Source organism: Petromyzon marinus, chromosome 37 (genome assembly GCF_048934315.1).
Source record: "Petromyzon marinus isolate PM22_M1 ecotype Great Lakes invasive population chromosome 37, UKy_Petmar_22M1.pri1.0, whole genome shotgun sequence".
Taxonomy (NCBI): Eukaryota; Metazoa; Chordata; class Hyperoartia; order Petromyzontiformes; family Petromyzontidae; genus Petromyzon; species Petromyzon marinus.
Genome location: NC_133703.1, coordinates 20,836,127 through 20,855,320, shown reverse-complemented (window position 1 = coordinate 20,855,320; position 19,194 = coordinate 20,836,127). Strand labels below are relative to the sequence as shown.

Below are 19,194 nucleotides of genomic sequence, written 5' to 3'. Positions count from 1 at the left end.
TTGAGCAATAATTTGTGGCCAGGTCGCTTTTGAAAAAAAAAGCTCAGTGGGCCTTACCTGGTACAAAATAAAAATGGTTTAGTTTTACATTTTTAGTTTCATAAACACTGCTGAGCTGTATCATCGTGATCATCATCAGCCATCATCTATCCACTGCTAGATGAAGGCCTCCACAAGCCATCGCCATTCCTTTAGGGTATCGCGATGCCACAATCAGCGTAAATCTTGCCACAGGAAGCTGATGTCATCACTCCGTCTCTGCAGCGGTCGTACTCTCGGCTGTCTCCCATCCTTTGGCTGCTATTCCGTCGTGATTCTCGACCATGGGCTATTCCGCCGTCTCGCCGTGGCGTCTCCAACTTGCGTGATGTGTCTCATGCGTGCCCAGTGAATGTTGAACGTTGGGCCAACGTTAGCACGTGGTGGGAGCCGTTGCGCCAAAGTTGGCATGCTTACTGGGTTGTGTTCCTCATCCCCGTTTATCGCGCAGTGGAATTTCAAAAGCACGCGTCTCTCCACACACGCTTTTATTTAACTCACTCTGTCTTTTGTTGTTGTATCCTCAAATCTTGTAACTCAATTTTAACCCGCTTCCCAATGTGGTATCGACTGCAAACTTGGTATACTTATGTCATACTGATGACAATACTATATTCCATCATAAAAAATAGATATTTTAAACATTTTTTTATGTTATGTTTCGGCTAGGGTCTAATTGTCCACGGTCCCTTACGTCATGGAGTCGTGGAGTTCTGCCATTACTCGTACATTTTATAAAAGCTTGTTTAAAAAAAGTTATTTTTTTTACTTATTTTAGCTTTGGTTTCATAAATAAGCCTTTGTCAATGTTTCTGATGAAAATGTCAAATCAGGTAATATACAACGACTTAAAGCTTTCGTGACTGCAGGAATTCATATTCACATAGATAGGTTATTTTCTTTGAACCTATCTACCTGACTTTACCGAAAGACCCAAAGAATATCAAAAATAATATAAACCGATTCATGCATTTTAATAGGTGCGCATTACCTTTGCCTTTGACAATACGGACAATGGGATGCGTATTGAAAAACAAGGCACTAAAAATTCGTAACAATAAATGCTGTGGGAAATAAATAAAAACGTAATATTCTCCACAATACAGGGTTTTTTTTGGGGGGTTAGTAAGGTTTGTCACGTAAACAAAACATGCCAATTCGTAACTAGTACAGCACTAGTACAGCACTAAACCGGTGTGTTGGAGAGCAAATCCACAACATTTACAATCTCAGTACGACGTTTCGCTAGTAACTACAACCAGCTTCATCAGGGCGACAGCCAGATTTGTGGAGAAATCCTGTTTCGATCCATAAGTAGAGTGTTTGACGACATCACTTGTGTGCTCTTCTTGCGCGAAGTGGAGGGTGGGGGGGAGGGAGAATGCACGTAAATAACTACGGCTATTACGGCTCACATTGATCGCGTAAAGTCCACGCGTTAAACTTGACCGTGATGTTTTTATTCCTCGCCGAGAGCTGGAATCGAACCGGCGGACGGGAGGCGGTGCAAGCGAGCGGTGACGTCACCGCGGGACGCCCCGAACATCCGGGTCCTGCGCGAAGGAGGCGAGGTGACGGAAGCCATTACACGGGAGGCGACGGAGCCCAGAGGCGAGCGAGCGGGAGAGCGAGCGGGCGGCTTTGAGGCTTTTTCCCCTCGCGCCACAAACATGTCCAACGCGGTCACGCGACGGAACGGTGCCACCAAGCTCCGACTTACGGGTAAGAGCCGCGTCTCTTGTGCGTTCGTTCGTGTTTCTTCTTCTTCGCGCGCGTGTGTGTGTTGTGTGGTTTGTGTGTGTTCCAACGAAAGGCGCCACCAACCGCCGCCTTTTGTTGACGCGGCCCTGGCCGGGCTCGGGCGCTCGCTGCCCCGCAGGGAAAACTAGGATAGTCGTAAGGCTTCGGCGGGCGTGGCTAGGCCTCGGTGGAGAGGCGTGTTAGACTCGGCGCGCTTAAAGAAGTCTCAGTTTAACCGTAAATACGACCTTTAGTTCCGACTAATTTCTATTCGGCGTGTATTGATGCGTTAGATTGTCTAAAAAAAAAACAATGTACGTCGATGCTGCGTGACCACTGTGGCTGTATAAATAGACCGTGTTGCCATAATACACAAAAGCTCCTTCTACGGTCGCCATAATACAGTATATATACACATACACGACGCTCCTTTAAAGCTAATGACTGCCTCGACATTAAAAAAACCGACGAAACAAAATGATAAGCCACGACGACGGGGAGAATTGCACGCGCGCGGCTTCGATGATGCTTGAAGCCTTCGCTCACGAGATACTTAATTAAATAGCCCGTGTGGCGAGCCGCGCTGGGGCGAGGTGGGGATTTCTGTTGAACGAGGAATTTGCCGTGGGTTTTAAATTTAAGACAAAGGTCTCCCAACCACCATCTCTCACTCTCTGTTAGATCCCAGATATGCATGCCTGGTTCACATCTTTGTCGCCTCTGCCCGGCTTTCTGTCCTTGTGTTTTTATTCGTCCCCCTCTTTGTTAGTGGTAGTTTGGCGAGACGGCCGGATTTTGCACGGTGCTAGCTAGGCAAGAAGAGTGGGCACAACCCCACCACCACCGCAACGTTGGCCAATATAACGTACTGGTGCTGTATCTTTTGTGTGCCGTGTATATATTTACGGAGCACCGGTATGGTGAAGTATGGTCAAAGCAACCCACGACCCACCCACGACCGACGTGGCGTGGCGGAGGCCTTATCCGCAATGCATTGACAAAGGGGGCTGTACATTATTACATTGTTACATACGCGCACATCTGTTAGTAATATGTGAAACCGGTCATGGGCACCACTACCCCCCCCATCGCCAATGCGTACCGACTAGCTTGGTGAAGTATAGTGCAAACAACCCCACATCCAGCAGTGCATAGAGAAAGGGGGCAGTACATTTATTGTCGAGTAAATTATTGGAGCAATGGAATGAGCTCGTCGTGTTTCGCGGCTAGGTGGATTCTGAGGTCGCAGAACAGTGAGCTTGCAACGGCTAGGGGGAAGCCTTAATCCAGATGTGGATTGATCATGGCTGATTATGATTATTAGTGCACTGTGATTATTCGTACATCAGACGGCTTTTTCAAAAGTCATAAAGTCAAGGGCACCACCACACATAAACAACAATGAATGTTAGTGAGGTCTCGCACAGGCTTTGTGTACGGTCTCTAGCATTGACATCAGCTGAGTGGCTTTTTTAAATGCTTGGCCCTTTAAAGATTTGTGCACGAATCGCCAGTGTAGCCATTAAGCCAAGGGCACTACCAGACCAGACGGCAACAACAATGAGGTTTGGTGAGATTTCTTACACCACAAAGGTCTCGAACCCTTGCCATGCCAGGGTCCAGACGTAATGATCCACAGTGAACTGTGTTAGCGCATACTCTTTGTTTTTTTCGGTAAAGTCACGTAGATAAAATAAAATTAAAATAAAAGAAAACAACTAAATCAAATCACGACGTTTCGCAGGCAACACAAGCTTCCGTCTTCAGGTGGAACAGTCACAGCAAGATAGCTGCATTTGATGCAGCTATCTTGCTGTGACTGATGCAGCTATCTTGCTGTGACTGTTCCACCTGAAGACGGAAGCTTGTGTTGCCTGCGAAACGTCGTGATTTGATTTAGTTTTATTTTATTTTATCTACGTGACTTTACCGAAAAAAACAAAGAGTATGAATCCTTGCCGTCACGAAAGCTTCAAATCTAGAATGTGTTAGCGCATATGATGGTCTGGCGGTGGTGATCCAGTAAAGGGGCTATGGAGCTCGTTTTGGGTCACGCCACCTCCCCTCTGCATTGGCTACTAATGTTTTACATGTGCAGGACAAGAGTGGGGTGATGTGGGATTCTTGGTTTATCTGTTACATATTTTAAAATCTAGGTTCCAGAGTACAGGCGCAAGACTTGTACCAATTGGTCAGCAACAAACTGAACTGTTGAAGGTGTAATAAATCGACGGTCCTTAACACAATTCATGAATTGAGCAATGTTGTAAAAATAGTGGGAAAAGACGGTGGCAGGGAATGCTGAAACTGAGGAGCGTAATGGGAAAAAAATCAGAAAGGAAAGAAGCAGAAAGGAGTGTTTCGGCATGCAGTATGGTGGTTGAACACGCTATGGATGAGATTAAAGTCAGTCTGGTAGACCGAGTCCTGGACTGGGTAGACGTTTGAAATAAGTGAAGTTCATGGGAATTAGTCATGGTTACAGGACAGGCTGAAAATTCCAAAAATACTTGACCACCATTTTAAAACTGTAAACATAACATGCGCTACAAAGTGCCCGAGAGGATGTCTTCAGTGGAGACGGACCAATAAAAATCAGGTCGTGTTTGGATGCTGAAGCATTTTTACAGGACAATGAGCTGGTGACAGATGGGGGGGGAGGCCTGCATCCAGCAGTGGATTGATCATGACTGGTGGTGAATAATAAGCTTACGTTTCAATTACTGGCTCCTTGTCAGAGCAGAGGGATGTATAGAGAGTGGCTTTTAGTTAAGGGGGACATTTTATGATGCGATTACTGAGAGAAAGAGGCGAGAAAAGAGTTGGTACATAGACAATATCTCGTGAAACAATTACTGCCTGAACATACATTCATTTCAGTAAGACGGACTAAATCTCAAACAATGTGCCCGATTTCGTTCGATCTCATAAGCTCAGCATATTGGGGCCTGGATAGTGCTTTGATGTGTGACCACCACGTTGTTTTCAGGCTGCATGTCCATGTGGTAGAGACCAGAAGTCAGTGCAGCAAAATCAATTGTTGCACTGTATTACTATGCTCCATGTCTACGGGACATATGTGAAGAAGCCTCATAGCTCATCGTTTTTCTCGAGGATAAATAAAGATTCTGATTGTGATGTCCTTTTCTCCCTGTCTTCTCCAACCTGTCACTGACCAGGGCGGTGAAGTTCTGATCAAATAAACCCCCTCCCCCCCCCCATCACCCGCTCCGTGTAGGGAGAATCCTCATCTAGCAGTGGATAAACAAAGAGGCTGTGCATGTACACCCCAGCAGTGGTTGTCTTATGAAGACACTGCCCCCATGCACCCGCAATGTGGAATATCCATCACTGGCCGAGGGCCGCTGATCGACATGAAAACCACACTGCCCAACGATCGTTTGAGCTGGGAAACCGCTCGCGTTGTATACACATCGCAGATGGACGTTACCGCGCGTCCATCTGTACAAGCGTGAATAAATAATGTTGGGGGGGGAGGGGGGTGCGGGGTGAGTCAGGGGGGAGATGGGTGGGGGGGTTCCCCCAATTCCAACTAATGCTTGCATCCCATTTTGCGCCGCCGACTGTAACACGCTCGCGCGGCGTAGACGCGAATATTCGCGCGCACGCACGCAAGTAAATAAAGCGGGACAACAATTGGAATTGAGAAGGCGGCTTTTGGCAGCGCTGGCTTGGAAACACCACGCGTCATGCCACTGGCCGCCGACTCTGCGCGTGTAATTAAGGTTTATTATAGAAAAGCCTCTGGGGTTGCACTTGTCCAGACAAAGGCAGGCATTAAGGCGGTGCAACGACGCGCCAGTGGCGACATTGTATGACCGAGGAGTGTGGGGGGCCAGTTTTGGATGGGTTGCGAGGTGGGGTGTAGGGGGTCGGTAGTTAGGGTAGGGTTCACGCTTGTCCCTGCTGTACATTATCGTTCGTGTGGGTTTTCGTGTTAACGCCGAGGGGTTTGAGCCGCGGGGAATACAAAAGGAGAGTGGTAATGGTATGTGCAGCGGCGGCAGGAACTGCTGCGTCAGCAGAGCGCTGCTTAGGGTCAAAGTAAAAATGGTCAAACTTGGAAGGGGAGGGAAGCATTATTTTGTGGAATGGAAATGGGAGAGAGGAGTTTTGTGGTGTCTGCAGCAGTCAACACCCGCTCTCATTATATAACTAACACAATCGGTTCGTCTTTCTCGCACGTAACATAGTAAAGTTTACGTACATTTGCCACGACTGGTTGCCCTATATAACACTTTTTAAAGGCTCTGATGTGTGAATATAAACGAATATAGTAATATATCTTAATTTTCTGCCATTGATTAATCCACTGCTGGATTAAGGCCTCCCCAGGCAATGTTGATAGTGGGGGGGGGAGGCGTTGTTTGATCATGCTTCACCACACCGATTATAACTGCTGATTGGTGAGAGGGCAGTTGGCCTTGGACCGTTTTATATATCACTTGCCACTCATGTTATCCCTGGTCAGGCATTCAACTCTTGTCAGTGGGTTCATAGCGCATTTTGCTAACCGATGCTCCACCACTCCGCTCAACAGAACATACAAGTTTAACATGAACTGTAGACACTGGGTATACTGTGTCGCAATCATTGGCGACAAACAGTGCCCTTTGTTTTCACGTTTCCTTAACATCGCTGCTAATTTCGTCTGCATCTTCTGTGCGGCGGCGTAGTTATGGGTGCAAACAGTAAGGGCGCCTTTTTTGAAGTGGTGACTGCGCCAAAAGTGCTGAGTGTTTCTGGCCGCTCATTATATTCTCTCTCATCCATCGCATACCGGAGAAACGCATCGATAGGAATCAGGATGTAAACTGCACAATGCTTAACGGTGCGTCACGAGACGCTCTCTCGCAACAAGTGACTCATTTATACGGAGGCAATCGGCTTGCCTTCGAGGTGCGGCCTTGGTGAATGTCAAAGGGTCTGGCATTTGCGAGGGCCCTCCTTTAAAGAAAAACCGAAAAACGGCACTCTTTTTTTTCTCTCACCACCGTGTATAGTGTGCGCGCGTTTCATGAATTCCTTCACTAGTGGAATGGAGCCGTGCCACCAACTCGACGTAAATGGCCATAGCTCCGGATTCTTTGCCGTGTGCTGGATTTGGACTGCTTTATGCTAACGTCCCCAGCCGGGTCCTTTGTTTTCACTTTATATTGACCGTGATATTTCCCCCCCCCCCCCCCCCCCGGGAATTTGTTCCGGCGATATGTTACGATGACAGAAAATGAAAACGACAACATTTTTTTATAACCTGAGCGAGTGAAAATTGCTGCGAGTAAATTCTTTCCGAGTTGTGCAAGTGAACATTAAGGCCAGTGCTTTTAGGGGGTGGACTAGTGAAGGGAGAGCGGATGTGAGTTGCACTTGGTGGGAAAGTCGTTGGCGCAGTTTTGCTCGGAGATGTTGGTGGGAAAGTCATTGGTGTATTTTTTTCTGGGAGATGTTGGTGGGAAAGTCGTGGGCGTAGTTTTTCTGGGAGATGTTGGTGGGAAAGTTGTTGGCGTAGTTTTTCTGGGAGATGTTGGTGGGAAAGTCGTGGGCGTAGTTTTTCAGGGAGATGTTGGTGGGAAAGTTGTTGGCGTAGTTTTTCTGGGAGATGTTGGTGGGAAAGTCGTGGGCGTAGTTTTTCAGGGAGATGATGTTGGTAGGAAAGTCGTTGGCGTAGTTTTTCTGGGAGATGTTGGTGGTATAGTCGTGGGCGTAGTTTTTCTGGGAGATGTTGGTGGGAAAGTCGTTGGCGTAGTTTTTCTGGGAGATGTTGGTGGGAAAGTTGTGGGCGTAGTTTTTCAGGGAGATGTTGGTGGGAAAGTTGTGGGCGTAGTTTTTCAGGGAGATGTTGGTGGGAAAGTCGTGGGCGTAGTTTTTCTGGGAGATGTTGGTGGGAAAGTCGTGGGCGTAGTTTTTCAGGGAGATGTTGGTGGGAAAGTCGTTGGCGTAGTTTTTCATGGAGATGTTGGTGGGAAAGTATTTGGCGTGGTTTGCTTGGAGATATTGCTGGGAAAGTCGTTGGCGCCGTTGGCTGGGAGATGTTGGTGGGAAAGTTGTTGGCGTGGTTTTGCTGGGAGATGTTGGTGGGAAAGTCATTGGCATAGTTTTTCTGGGAGATGTTGGTGGGAAAGTCGTTGGCGTGGTTTTGCTGGGAGATTTTGGTGGGAAAGTTGTTTGCGTGGTTTTCCTGGGAGATATTGGTGGGAAAATCGTTGGCGCCGTTGGCTGGGACATATTGGTGGGAAAGTCATTGGAGTAGTTTTTCTGGAAGATGTTGGTGGGAAAATTGTTGGCAGTTTGCTGGGAGATGTTGGTGGGAAAGTTCTTGGCAAGGTTTTTCTGGGAGATATTGGTGGGAAAGTCGTTGGCGCCGTTGGCTGGGACATATTGGTGGGAAAGTCATTGGAGTAGTTTTTCTGGAAGATGTTGGTGAGAAAATTGTTGGCGCCGTTGGCTGGGAGATGTTGGTGGGAAAGTCATTGGCGTGGTTTTTCTGGAAGATGTTGAGGGGAAAGTCGTTGACGGCGTTTGCTGGGAGATGATGGTGGGAAAGTTGTTGGTGTGGTTTTGCTGGAAGATGTTGGTGGGAAAGTCGTTGACGGCGTTTGCTGGGAGATGATGGTGGGAAAGTCGTTGGCGTAGTTTTTCTGGAAGATGTTGATGGGAAAGTCGTTAACGGCGTTTGCTGGGAGATGATGGTGGGAAAGTCGTTGGCGTAGTTTTTCTGGAAGATGTTGGTGGGAAAGTCGTTGACGGCATTTGCTGGGAGATGATGGTGGGAAAGTTGTTGGTGTGGTTTTGCTGGGATATGTTGGTGGGAAAGTCGTTGGCGTAGTTTTTCTGGAAGATGTTGGTGGGAAAGTCGTTGACGGCGTTTGCTGGGAGATGTTGGTGGGAAAGTCGTTGTCGTCCTTTGCGAACGCAGCTCCCTCCACATGGCCTCCATTTAAATGCCCAGCCCTCTATCGCACTCAGTGAGAGGCAACACATTACGGTGTTTACATAAATACGCCCATGTAACGTTAGGTCGGTGCTGGATTTTTTGTTAGGTTTGGCTGCGGCGTTTGGGGGATTTTGCGGTGGCGGGTAAAAAAAAGTCCAGCAGCAATTTGGCAACATCAAAAAAGTCATCGGTTGTAATGTGTACCTATTACCAGCTTTTGCTGGTTTGCAACGGTTCCATTAACTGTAAAGTGGTCGAGTACAATAATTGTAGTTTTCAAAAAAGAGTGAATGGCAATAGCGCTCGAATTCCTGGCAGTTCCGAGTGAAACTGTTACGCACGTGGCTGGAGTTACGTCTCTGGTTTTCAGCTTTCTAACCGAGTGCATGAACGGGCTTCTTGTTTCGCAGTGCTCTGTGCCAAGAACTTGGCCAAGAAAGATTTCTTCAGTGAGTACCACTTCACCCACATCCCCTCCCTCCGTCTTCTGCCGCGAACAGCAAGGGCACACTTTGCTTCCCCGCACCTTCATATGCATGAGCTCGCTTATCAACAAACTCTACGCAAGGTAAACAATTAACAATCGTAAATTCGGCGACGACTTTGCTCTGCGCTGCTTAGCGGCGCCGCCGCGTCCAGTCGCCAGTGGGTGCCCTGTGCCCAGCTGTACGTGCTGTCCATCAACTCTGTGGTTTCTGGTTGTATTTTTGGACTTGGGATCCGGTCCTTTAAAAAAAAAAACCTTTCCTCGTGACCTTGTAAACGCCACGGAGACCGTGAAGGTCAACAGCACGACGGCCGCAAGGCGTCAGTCGGCGGTGGTGGCGGTTGGGCGTTGCAGGGGCGGGGGGGATGTGGGGCGAGGGGGGCGTCCATCGTGACCCCTGAAGGTCACATGATACCATCTGTACCCACGTTACCCGGTCACGTGCTAGATTCTTACTCGGCCAGGCATGGGGTTTTTTACCAGGAGAGTCTGAATTTTTCATCGGGAAGCAAACGCGAGGCTACTGGCAGTGCCTCACTCCTTTTCCTCTTCAGCAAGTTCAGCCAGAGTATTTTTTTTTACACACACCCCCCCCCACCACCACCTTCGCTAGAAGCCAGCGTTAAACCGTAACGGCCACATGAAGAAATGACAGTAACCGAAAATGGCTCTTGTGAAAGTGTTTTTGCGCTGCTGCTAATGTGCGGTCCATGTGTAGTGACAATCATCGGAGACGGGGCTGGCAGCTTCTCAATTCTTTTTCTCAGCTGCCCCTATTGCAGACCGTCCTTATAATCTCTTTCGGCACCTTAAATCTACTTTGCCCGCTTGTTTTGCCAAATTTAAGTAACGACACATTTGTGAACTCCTCAGCGGTTTCAGCTTTAAGACTCAAATTATAACCCTGCCAGTCACAAAATTGCGTTGAGATTTCATCTCCGTCACGATGTCCGACGTTTCACTCCCACGTGCTGGGAGATCCTTTAGGAACTCTAAACGTTGAACAACGCAAACACATCAGACAGCCGTACGGCGCAACCGCGAAAAGCCTACGGGGAAGAATGCCCTGGGATGTCATTGTTACTGCATTGTGTGCAATGCGTGCGCATTTGCAATGTGGCCACAGATTAATTGAGTGATCGCCAAAACCGGAGACGCGATGGTGGAGTCACGCGCTAGGCTGTGGTTCCCCGTCTGTGCCCTGCACCGGCTTTAATTGAAACCGGCAACTTTGGACGCGCGGAAAATGCAGTGCCCTTGCCAACTCGTCATCTCCAGGCTCCTGAGGAAAGTAAATAATGCCTGGGCTTTTCCAGGCATTCATTTGTCAAAAACTGTTTCCGTACATTTATCAGAAGCAAAGCCCGCTTGGAAATGGCAATTCAAGTGCGTTATTGTGCCGCTTAATTCTTCATGCATTTGCAAATTGTGCAAAGAGTGGGTTTTGTTTAGCATGTGAAAATATAAATGTTGACCTGAAAATGTAGTTAAGTTTCTTAAACTGTATTTTAAATCTAAAGAAAATTCTGTGAGCCGGAGTGGTGGCCTGTACACGCTGGTAATCCAGCACTTTGGAGCCAAGGGTTGGTGGATCACAGATTTGCGAAACTCTCAAATCCACCTGGCTGCAGCATGGCCCGGGAGATGACCGTACAAAAAGTTGCTTTGCAAATCCCTCAATGCAGATATTCGAGCGTTTTGACCAAACATGCGTGGATTGTACATGTGTATTCTGGTTTATAGCCACACGCAATGTACTCATTAAAAGAGAATGAAGGAATTTACCAAACATTCTTATGCAGGGCCCTCCTGAATACAGCTCGGAGGCCTTTCTAAATCAATAAATTACATTATTATTCATGTTGATGCTCATTGCATTGCCAGTTTATGCGTGGGTAGGTGGGTGTGTGAGTGAGTGGGAGGGTGAGTGAGTAGATGGGTGATATAGTAGTTGTGTGGGTAGATGGATTAGAAGGTTGATGAGTAGATGGGTGGGTGAATATGACTGGGTTATTGGGTGAATAGGTGAGTGGGTGGTTTAGTGACTTAATTGGATCAGTGGATGGGTGGTTGGGTGAGTGTGTGAGGTGGGTGACAGGGTGGGTAGTTGAGGAGGTAAAGTGCACGAGTGGGTGAGTGGCTGGGAGCTGGCGTCTCGCCGTGTCCGGCTCGCTTAAAGTCGGGCCGGCGCTTGCGGACTCGGGGTAAAAAATAAAAGACGCCGTCGTGCTTGACCGACCGCGTGCAGGGCTGCCGGATCCGTTCGCCAAGATCATGGTGGAGGGCTCGGGCGAGTGCCACTCCACCGACACCGTCAGGAACACTCTGGACCCCAAGTGGAACCAGCACTATGATCTGTAAGCGCCTCGCAACCTCCGGCTGCCACAGTGACAACGCTCTGCTTCACTGTGCATCGCTGTACATTCTTTCTCTCGGGCCCGTCGTGGCGAAGGGTGCACGGCAAATGTTTAACTAGGTGGCGTACGGTGTGCGAGTTAATCGCTAGACGCAGCCTTTACTCGTGGGTGCAATGATTCATGCGGATTATTATTACGCTGATAGGCGCATTCAGTGATGACGCGCGTTTGAATTGATGCATTTATTTTATGTTATTCGTGTATGTTGTATGTGCAGCGGGTTCGCTTGAACCCCCCTGTGCGCTAAGAGGCCAGTGCATTCTCCACAATGGTACGATCTAATAGATTCTCTAAATGAATTACAACCCTGCATCACGACAGTTGATTCGCCAGGGGGAAAGAATCGTTACTGCTCGTGTGTACAATTAGTTTTTATTTTTTAGACTTCCCCCCCCTCCTCCCCGCAGTTTTGTTTCACTGCAATTTCATTGGGTAAATGATGCCTTACAAGCTAAAACCTATGAAGAACAGCCCCTGCAACAGGCATGTGGAAGTTGCACGGTTGGCTCGGCACCACCAGGAGAGAATCACCGCCGCCCACCCACCCAATGTTGGTTTTGGCCGACGGAGATGCTTTCAGTTGAACGCGTCGGCTTTTGCAACCAGTATCCATAATAGAGGTTGGGTTATGATATACGTTACCCCCCCCCCCCCCCCCGGCCTTTACACCTGATTGGCTCACAAGTGACGACATCACATATGTTGTGCGGTAGAACCACGTGGAGACGAGGAATATTATGATGGATATTGCCGTTTATTAAACACTTTCTCACTCGGCATCCTCCGCTCGCACCAGTGTAGGTGCACTCTGTCTCGGTCCTTCACCCGGACACTTAGTAGCTATTAAGAGCCTACCCCGGCTATCCCCTCGGCTCTCTCATCTGCCCGGAGCGGGGATCAGCCAACACCGCTCCGCGACGAGGAGAGAGACCCTCTTCCAGCCACTCCTTTCCCTGGTCTCCAACGACGACCTCGCCCCCGTCATGGGGGGTCCCCCTTAAGAATCCCTTTGAGCGGCCCTCCTCCCAGCTCGGCACCGCCCACCTTCTCGCAAGTGCCATCCGAAAGCCCCTTACGTAACCCATAACGTTACGTCATCCTTGGCCCCACATGACTCTCAACCCGTTGGCACCTCCTTCCGTTCGCCCCCTCATGGGATACCCACAATAGTCCTCTGCACGTATATCCCTCATCTATTTAAGACCGAACAGGAAGGTTCTCCACAACTCTGGCTGTTGCCTGATGATGCTGGTTGTTGTAATTACCGGCGAAACGTCGTACTCGAATTGTAAACGAATTGGCATGTTTTGTTTACGTGACAAACCTTAGTAATTGTCTGTGTTGGGTGGCGGTGGTTTTAACGACACGTTTATATTTACGCGAATCTAACCCAAAAAATCTCTTATGCAGATGCTTTCATTGCCGATAGTTAATTGACCCATTCGCATGTTTTCCCGCCTTGTGCGATAAAATTCTCGTCCTTTGCCTTAAGTGGTCGTACACTTTCCTTCTTTTCATACGGCGTCTCTTGTCGGCAGGTATTGTGTACTCGGCCGTTTAAACTCGTTGACTTTGCTAAGTGAAGCACAGCCGGTGTCGCCGCCGCTGCGCGCGTGGCATACAAACGGCATCCTTACCGCACAAGCAGCCGTTAGCGTATCGCCCTCTCGCCCCGCCCCACGCAGTTCTGAAACCGGCGCCCGTCCAAAGAAAGCATCGTCGGGCGTCGCGTTATTTGAGCAGCCTGTCAAACGCAGGGAGGAAAGGGATAAAGCGGCGCTTTCGCTCTCAAAATTACCCCCCACCCTGCCCCCTCACCCCTCGTTCTGTTTTGTGGCGTGCAGCTACATCAGCAAGTCCGACTCCATCACCATCAGCGTGTGGAACCGCAAGAAGATCCACAAGAAGCAGGGCGCCGGCTTCCTGGGCTGCGTGCGCCTGCTCTCCAACCTCATCTCTCGCATCAAGGACACGGGATGTGAGTCGGCCCTTGGCGGGCCCCCCCTCCCCCCCCCATCGGATTCACGCTGATCTTGCGCTCTCGCACACGCGCGCCTGCACCGCCGTTGCCGCTTAACCTTTTGACCACATTGCGTTGTGGCCTCGTGGGGAAAATTCCTATTGTTGAGGTTGGGATTTTTTTTTATTTTAGTTTCCACCCGTCTTCATGGGAGCGAGGAATGTCTGTTGAACAGATGATTTAGTTCAGCTGCAAACACCGAGTTCCTTAAAGTTTTGCGTGTCCCAGACGCCTGTGGAATGTTCTGTGGAAATGCACATATTATTGGTTGTTAACTTTCATTATTATGCATGTGAAAGATTTCTTCCCGATTCCATCGCCACAATTCAAACTGAAGTCTTTTTTTGTTTATAATCTTAAAGCAATTTGAATCTGTATGATCTATTTGAATTCTACACAGCCCTTTGTCAATCCGCTGCTGGATGAAGGCCCCTGGCTATGTCGTCGTGGGGGTTGTTTGACTTGACTTCAGCCACTGATTTTAGCCACAGTTGGGAATCGAACTCGGATCATCGTGTCCATGGCACAGTGGGTTAACCGCTGCGCCACCGCTACTCTGTAAAGAAATATAGCGATATAAAATCTAAACTGAAAAATGTTGAAAATCATTCTTTAAACGCACATTCGCAATGCATGTGCTGCACGTAAAAATCGATTTGAGTCGATGAATCATTGCATCCAAAATCATTGTGTGCTGTCTTCAGCTTGCGGGTGCTACTGCTACGCCAGTTACGATGTGGATAATCGTATCTCAATCTCGGTTCCCTCGTACCTCTGGCTGCAACATGATGTGCACGTTGATAGCCCTACGTGAAATGTAAACAATGTGGAAATTGATGGACTCGCCACAAAAAGGCGGAAGATGATTTTGTGCCCCAAAAAGGAATTTTGTTGGCTTTGAGTTTTACATGCTTGGCAGAAATATTGACATACCCCAAGCGGGGTGGGGAAGGGAAGTATTTTTCTTATGCTGAGGTGTGACTATAACTGTCTGCCTCTGCTCAGTAGGAGGTCGCTCCTTCCCTTCTGCAGACCACGCTGTCTGGAACTTCCTCCTCCAGGCTGTCTACACTGCTGTCTTCCTCTCCCTGTTCAAGTCTAAGTTTAAGATCTTCCTCTTCTCCTCCGCCAGCCGCTCGCTTTTCTGTCTGCCTTGTTATTTCATAGTCATATTCGCTGCGTTTTTTATTTTAGTTTTCCCTTGCTCCCCGCACTTGTGCTGTCTCTCCTCTCATACGGCATCTTGGGGAAATGTTGTACCCTCGGCACCGTGTAAAATACAAGTCGCATTGTAAATACAGGGTGATCCGTTTATAGGTACCGAACTAAAATATTCAGCAGAAATGATCGAGAAATTAAAAGCCTCTGCACATCTCCCATCAATCTCAATACACTTTGTCCACCAACATAGCCATTCTAATTTGCTTACAACATGCACGCTCTTCAATCACCCCTGTTGCGAACAAAGTATGAGTGTCATTATAAATCGGTGTGGTATCTGTAAACGGATGACCCTGTATAATTCAGCAGTTGCATCGAGAGCAACACTTGCAGGAATTCGCATCACTCTCCCGCTACGCGGTTAGTGCGTCTCATTAAAGCCAGACCTTTTCGAAATCCAAACAGGAGGCTCTGTGGTCAGAGTGCGTGACTCGCAAACCAACCCGGGGTCCCTGTGGTCAACTTGATCCCTTTATCCCCACGTGAGGTTGATCAAATGATACCTCTCTTTGGAAACTCGGCAGTGGTAACACCTTTGGAGTGACTGGCCCCTGTCATGGCAATGTACAATTTCACCTTGCTGACAAAAAAAAGCTGACTCATAGCACCTCGCAGAAGCTTTAACTGGAGCAGAGACACGGCTTCAAATGTCCACCAGCTGCACTGCCTCGTTTAAAGTTCACGTTCTTGATACGGTCTCGTGTGGTCTTGCAGGTTTGATAAGTGACGCGTTGTTTCCACGCGTACGCGGTGAATTTCCTCCCTTCCCCCTCCCCCCTGAACAACTACGTACACAGATCAGCGCCTGGACCTCTGCAGACTCGGCCAAAGCAGCAACGACACCGTCAGGGGACAGATCGTCTGTAAGTGTTTCCTGTCCCAACGCTTTGGCTCGCAGTGTTCAAGAGGAATTTTTTTGTTTGTTACTGCCGCCCTGAAAAATTGTTATTTGCTTTAGCCAATCAGATAGTCCCGACCCGTATTCCTGTCTGCAGCCCTAACCGTGCCCTATTTCACCCATGTTTATTTATGGCTGCGCACTGGACAAACAGAGAGCAGAGGAGCAAAATCCATTGTTGTACTGTAGTTTTTTTTATGCTGCCAAGTTGATACCACCAACCGTCGTCAACCTTGCGTTCCTTTTTCCGCAGTGAGCTTGCAGTCGCGCGATCGCATTGGCACTGGTGGAGCAGTGGTCGACTGCCGGGGCCTGTTCCCCAACGACCTGCCCGAGGGGTGAGTGTTGAGGCCGCTAGGGTTCATCTCCATGTGCAGCAGCAGCAGCTGTAACCACCGTTCACGTCTATAATAATGCAAACAATGATTTAGTGCCTATGGTATTCACGCCGTCCTTATAACACGAGGCTATTACGAGGGCGCTCAGTTTTCACAGGCGGGTATAGTAAGTAGGAGGCAAAGTTTGCCATGTGGTTTTACCCACCTAGATCATTTGAGGATAATTGTTAAGATTTTGGCAAATTTGGACTGTGATCGTGCTCCTTTTTAAATAACGAATCTTTTAACGTCTACAGTTTAGCGGGGATGACGTGTTGTTAATATTATGGTGAACACCCTAATATTAACCAGGGCCGCCACGTGGTTTGAACCGCAAAGTTCTGCACCAAACGAAAAACCTTGCAACTGCTTGGCCATGTCATCGGGCGCCATTGTGGCGAGATGTTAACTCCCTTGTCCTGGTATTCAGGAGGTCGTGGGTTCGATCCCAACCCTGACGCCTGTGTATTTTGGAGTTTGCCTATTCTCTTCCTGTGGTCGTGTATTTTCGCTGGGTCCCCTCTGGTTTATCCCTCCACATTTAGAATCAACAAAATGCATTGAGAGTTTTGCTACTGCTATAAATTTCCGTGCGATAAGCCACTTTGTTGAGCTGCCATTTGTGATAGGCTGGTCGCGTCTGAAAAAAAGAGCTGTATAGCTCGGTGGGCCCTTACCTGGTAAAATAAAAACAAGTTTTAATCGTTTTTAGTCTGTGTGCACCCCGGTGTCTTTGGGATTACCGCCCACGTTTCTGTTTCCAGCTCGGCCACGGGGCTTGCCGAGTCGCGTGTGTCGGCAGTAATTTAACCTCGGAAAGAAGGCCATGCCCTGGTTAATATTTAATCGCGATTTTGGTTTGTGTTGATGAAACTTAAAACGGTGCGTTGATTTCAACGAAGAGAAAAGAAACTCTATTCCACGCGAAGCTTTGCCAGGACAGTCGGATGGCGCTAGTGGTCAAAGCGAGCCGCTCACCGTCATACGATTGCGAGTTCACGTTCCACTTTTTGGATTCGTCAGCCTGTTATTGTCTCGCCAAATACCATCAAACGAGTATCGCTTTATAGAAGGTCAGAAGTCGTGTTTTTTTCATATCTACTGGCCCCCGTCTAAGCAATGTGGAATTTTCATCACTGGCTCAGGGCCCACAGTTGGTGACGAGCACACACTTCATGCTCATTTGGGCATGGATATATTTGAACTTTTTTTATTTTAATCAACTTCCCTTGAATAATTGAGAAGTCTCGTTGGGACGCTTGGTTGGTAAAATGGACTGGCTTGCATGATTGCGGTCTGTGCTTTGCATCTGCACTTTTGAGAAAAGTGGGCAAGCCAGTGCATTAAGGGAGCCTCTTTTTGATGTTGGACTTTTTTGTTGTACAATGAAAGTTGCACATGCACATACAGATGGACACATACAGACGAACACACCATTGGCCATGCCGGCTTGCACCCGCGTTCTTCTGTTGTCGCACACACGAGCTGATTGCTGATATGCAGCTTAATATTGATGTTTTAAGTGAAAAAAAAAACGATTTTTCCAACAATTTTAAAAAGCGTTGGAAATTGTTATTGGTCACCATTATTGGTAGGCAGTGTGACAAGTTTTGTGGCAAATGGATTGTTTTTTTTTAATAGATTTCAGGAAATTAGATGTTTACTCGAAAGGATGAACCCATACTAGTTGGGGAAAAGCAAAGTGTGTCCCATTGTCTCCCTCCAGTTAATTTACAGGATGCATTAACAATGGTATATAAACGAAGGGATTACATTGCCCTTTCCTGGTTTGAGCCTTTTGATCAATTGGGCTGGCTTTCTCTCGGGGGGGGGGGGGGATAAGTCCCTAATAGCAAGGCAACTGTATCCTAAAGCTTAATTAATGTCCGATCATCTTCACGAGAGCGTTCGCGTGCTTCCCTCATCATAATTATAGGCAGACGGACAGAGAATGATGCCTTTTGAGGCATTGCGTGGAGAACTTGACGCCAAAATAGTGACGGACACCTCGACCCGAGCTAGGCTAAAATCGACGGGGACGTACGTGGCGAGCCGTTTTGGCCAGGTGACGTGTGCCGTGCGCCGTTACGTGACCTTCGTTTCGGTGGGGCAGGTGGGAGGAGCGGAGGTCTACCATGGGACGCACACAGTACGTTAACCACGTCACGCGGACCGCACAGTGGGAGAGACCAACCAGGTAAAACGCAGCGGAACAAAGCGGCACCTGTTGTGTGACGTGGAAAGAGCGTGCGTGGCGACGGGCGGCTGCTTTCCACGTGTGGCTTTGGAACGATTGGTAGCAGGGTCGAGAGGACCTGGCAGAACTTGCGCGTTTGCTAGGGTTAGGAAGCCTCAAAACAAAAAAATGGACCGAGGAGGGGAGTGGAAACGGATCGGCGAAGGATCTCGGAGCGGAGCAGAAGTTGGGGAGGCAGCAGCAGCAGCAGCAGTGATGCGTTGAGGGCAGGCGGCAAGAGTAGTGGAGGGGCAGCAGATGTGCATTGACGGTCACAAAGACCGAGGGATTGAAGAGAGAGAGGCATTTGGTGTGCTGTGACCTGGCTAGTGCAGCACTCCCTCGTATTGTTCTATTAAAGGAAAAAAGCTAGAATCTTAGAAGAAAAAAAATATCCTATCTATTAGATACTCACCTAAGCTGTGTGTCTTGCCTGGGCTGTCCGATTGCCACGCGTTCTAAGTCGCAGTTTTAATTCGCTGTTGTAAATCGCTTATACAGTTTCTGTAGTGCACATATTACATCTTTACAAAAGTAATGTAAGCAAGCAGCGCGGACTTAAAAGTACATTTGCCAGGTCGAAAGCGTTCCCCTCTAGTACACAATGAGTGCGGCTAAAGATGCAGTGATGGATAAATATAAAGGGTGGTAGGCCTGGTGTGTCCACAAGCCGTATGAATGAAGCCGCGGTGCCGTGCCAGTCCCACGCCGTGCATTCCACACCTGCCCATTGTGTTTTCCCGGTTGTTACCGCGTGTTGTTGGGCACGACGTCCGACGTAGACATCGCGCAAACACCGCAAGC

At 48.4% G+C, this 19,194-nt stretch overlaps 1 protein-coding gene across 2 annotated transcripts in view; it reads left to right on the top strand.

Moving 5' to 3' along the window:
• Positions 1 to 1,577: 1,577 nt before the first annotated feature.
• SMURF2 (SMAD specific E3 ubiquitin protein ligase 2) overlaps positions 1,578 to 19,194 on the top strand; it is a 32,074-nt gene continuing 14,457 nt past the window's right edge. Inside the window, exons 1-7 of one of the 2 annotated variants that reach the window (XM_076072423.1) lie at positions 1,578 to 1,761; positions 9,145 to 9,183; positions 11,470 to 11,578; positions 13,483 to 13,616; positions 15,677 to 15,742; positions 16,031 to 16,115; positions 18,268 to 18,351. In XM_076072423.1, coding sequence (XP_075928538.1) covers positions 1,710 to 1,761; positions 9,145 to 9,183; positions 11,470 to 11,578; positions 13,483 to 13,616; positions 15,677 to 15,742; positions 16,031 to 16,115; positions 18,268 to 18,351 — 569 coding nt within the window. In that variant the 5' untranslated portion in view covers positions 1,578 to 1,709. The remainder of the gene's footprint in view (positions 1,762 to 9,144; positions 9,184 to 11,469; positions 11,579 to 13,482; positions 13,617 to 15,676; positions 15,743 to 16,030; positions 16,116 to 18,267; positions 18,352 to 19,194) is intronic. The other variant, XM_076072424.1, reaches the window with a different exon arrangement.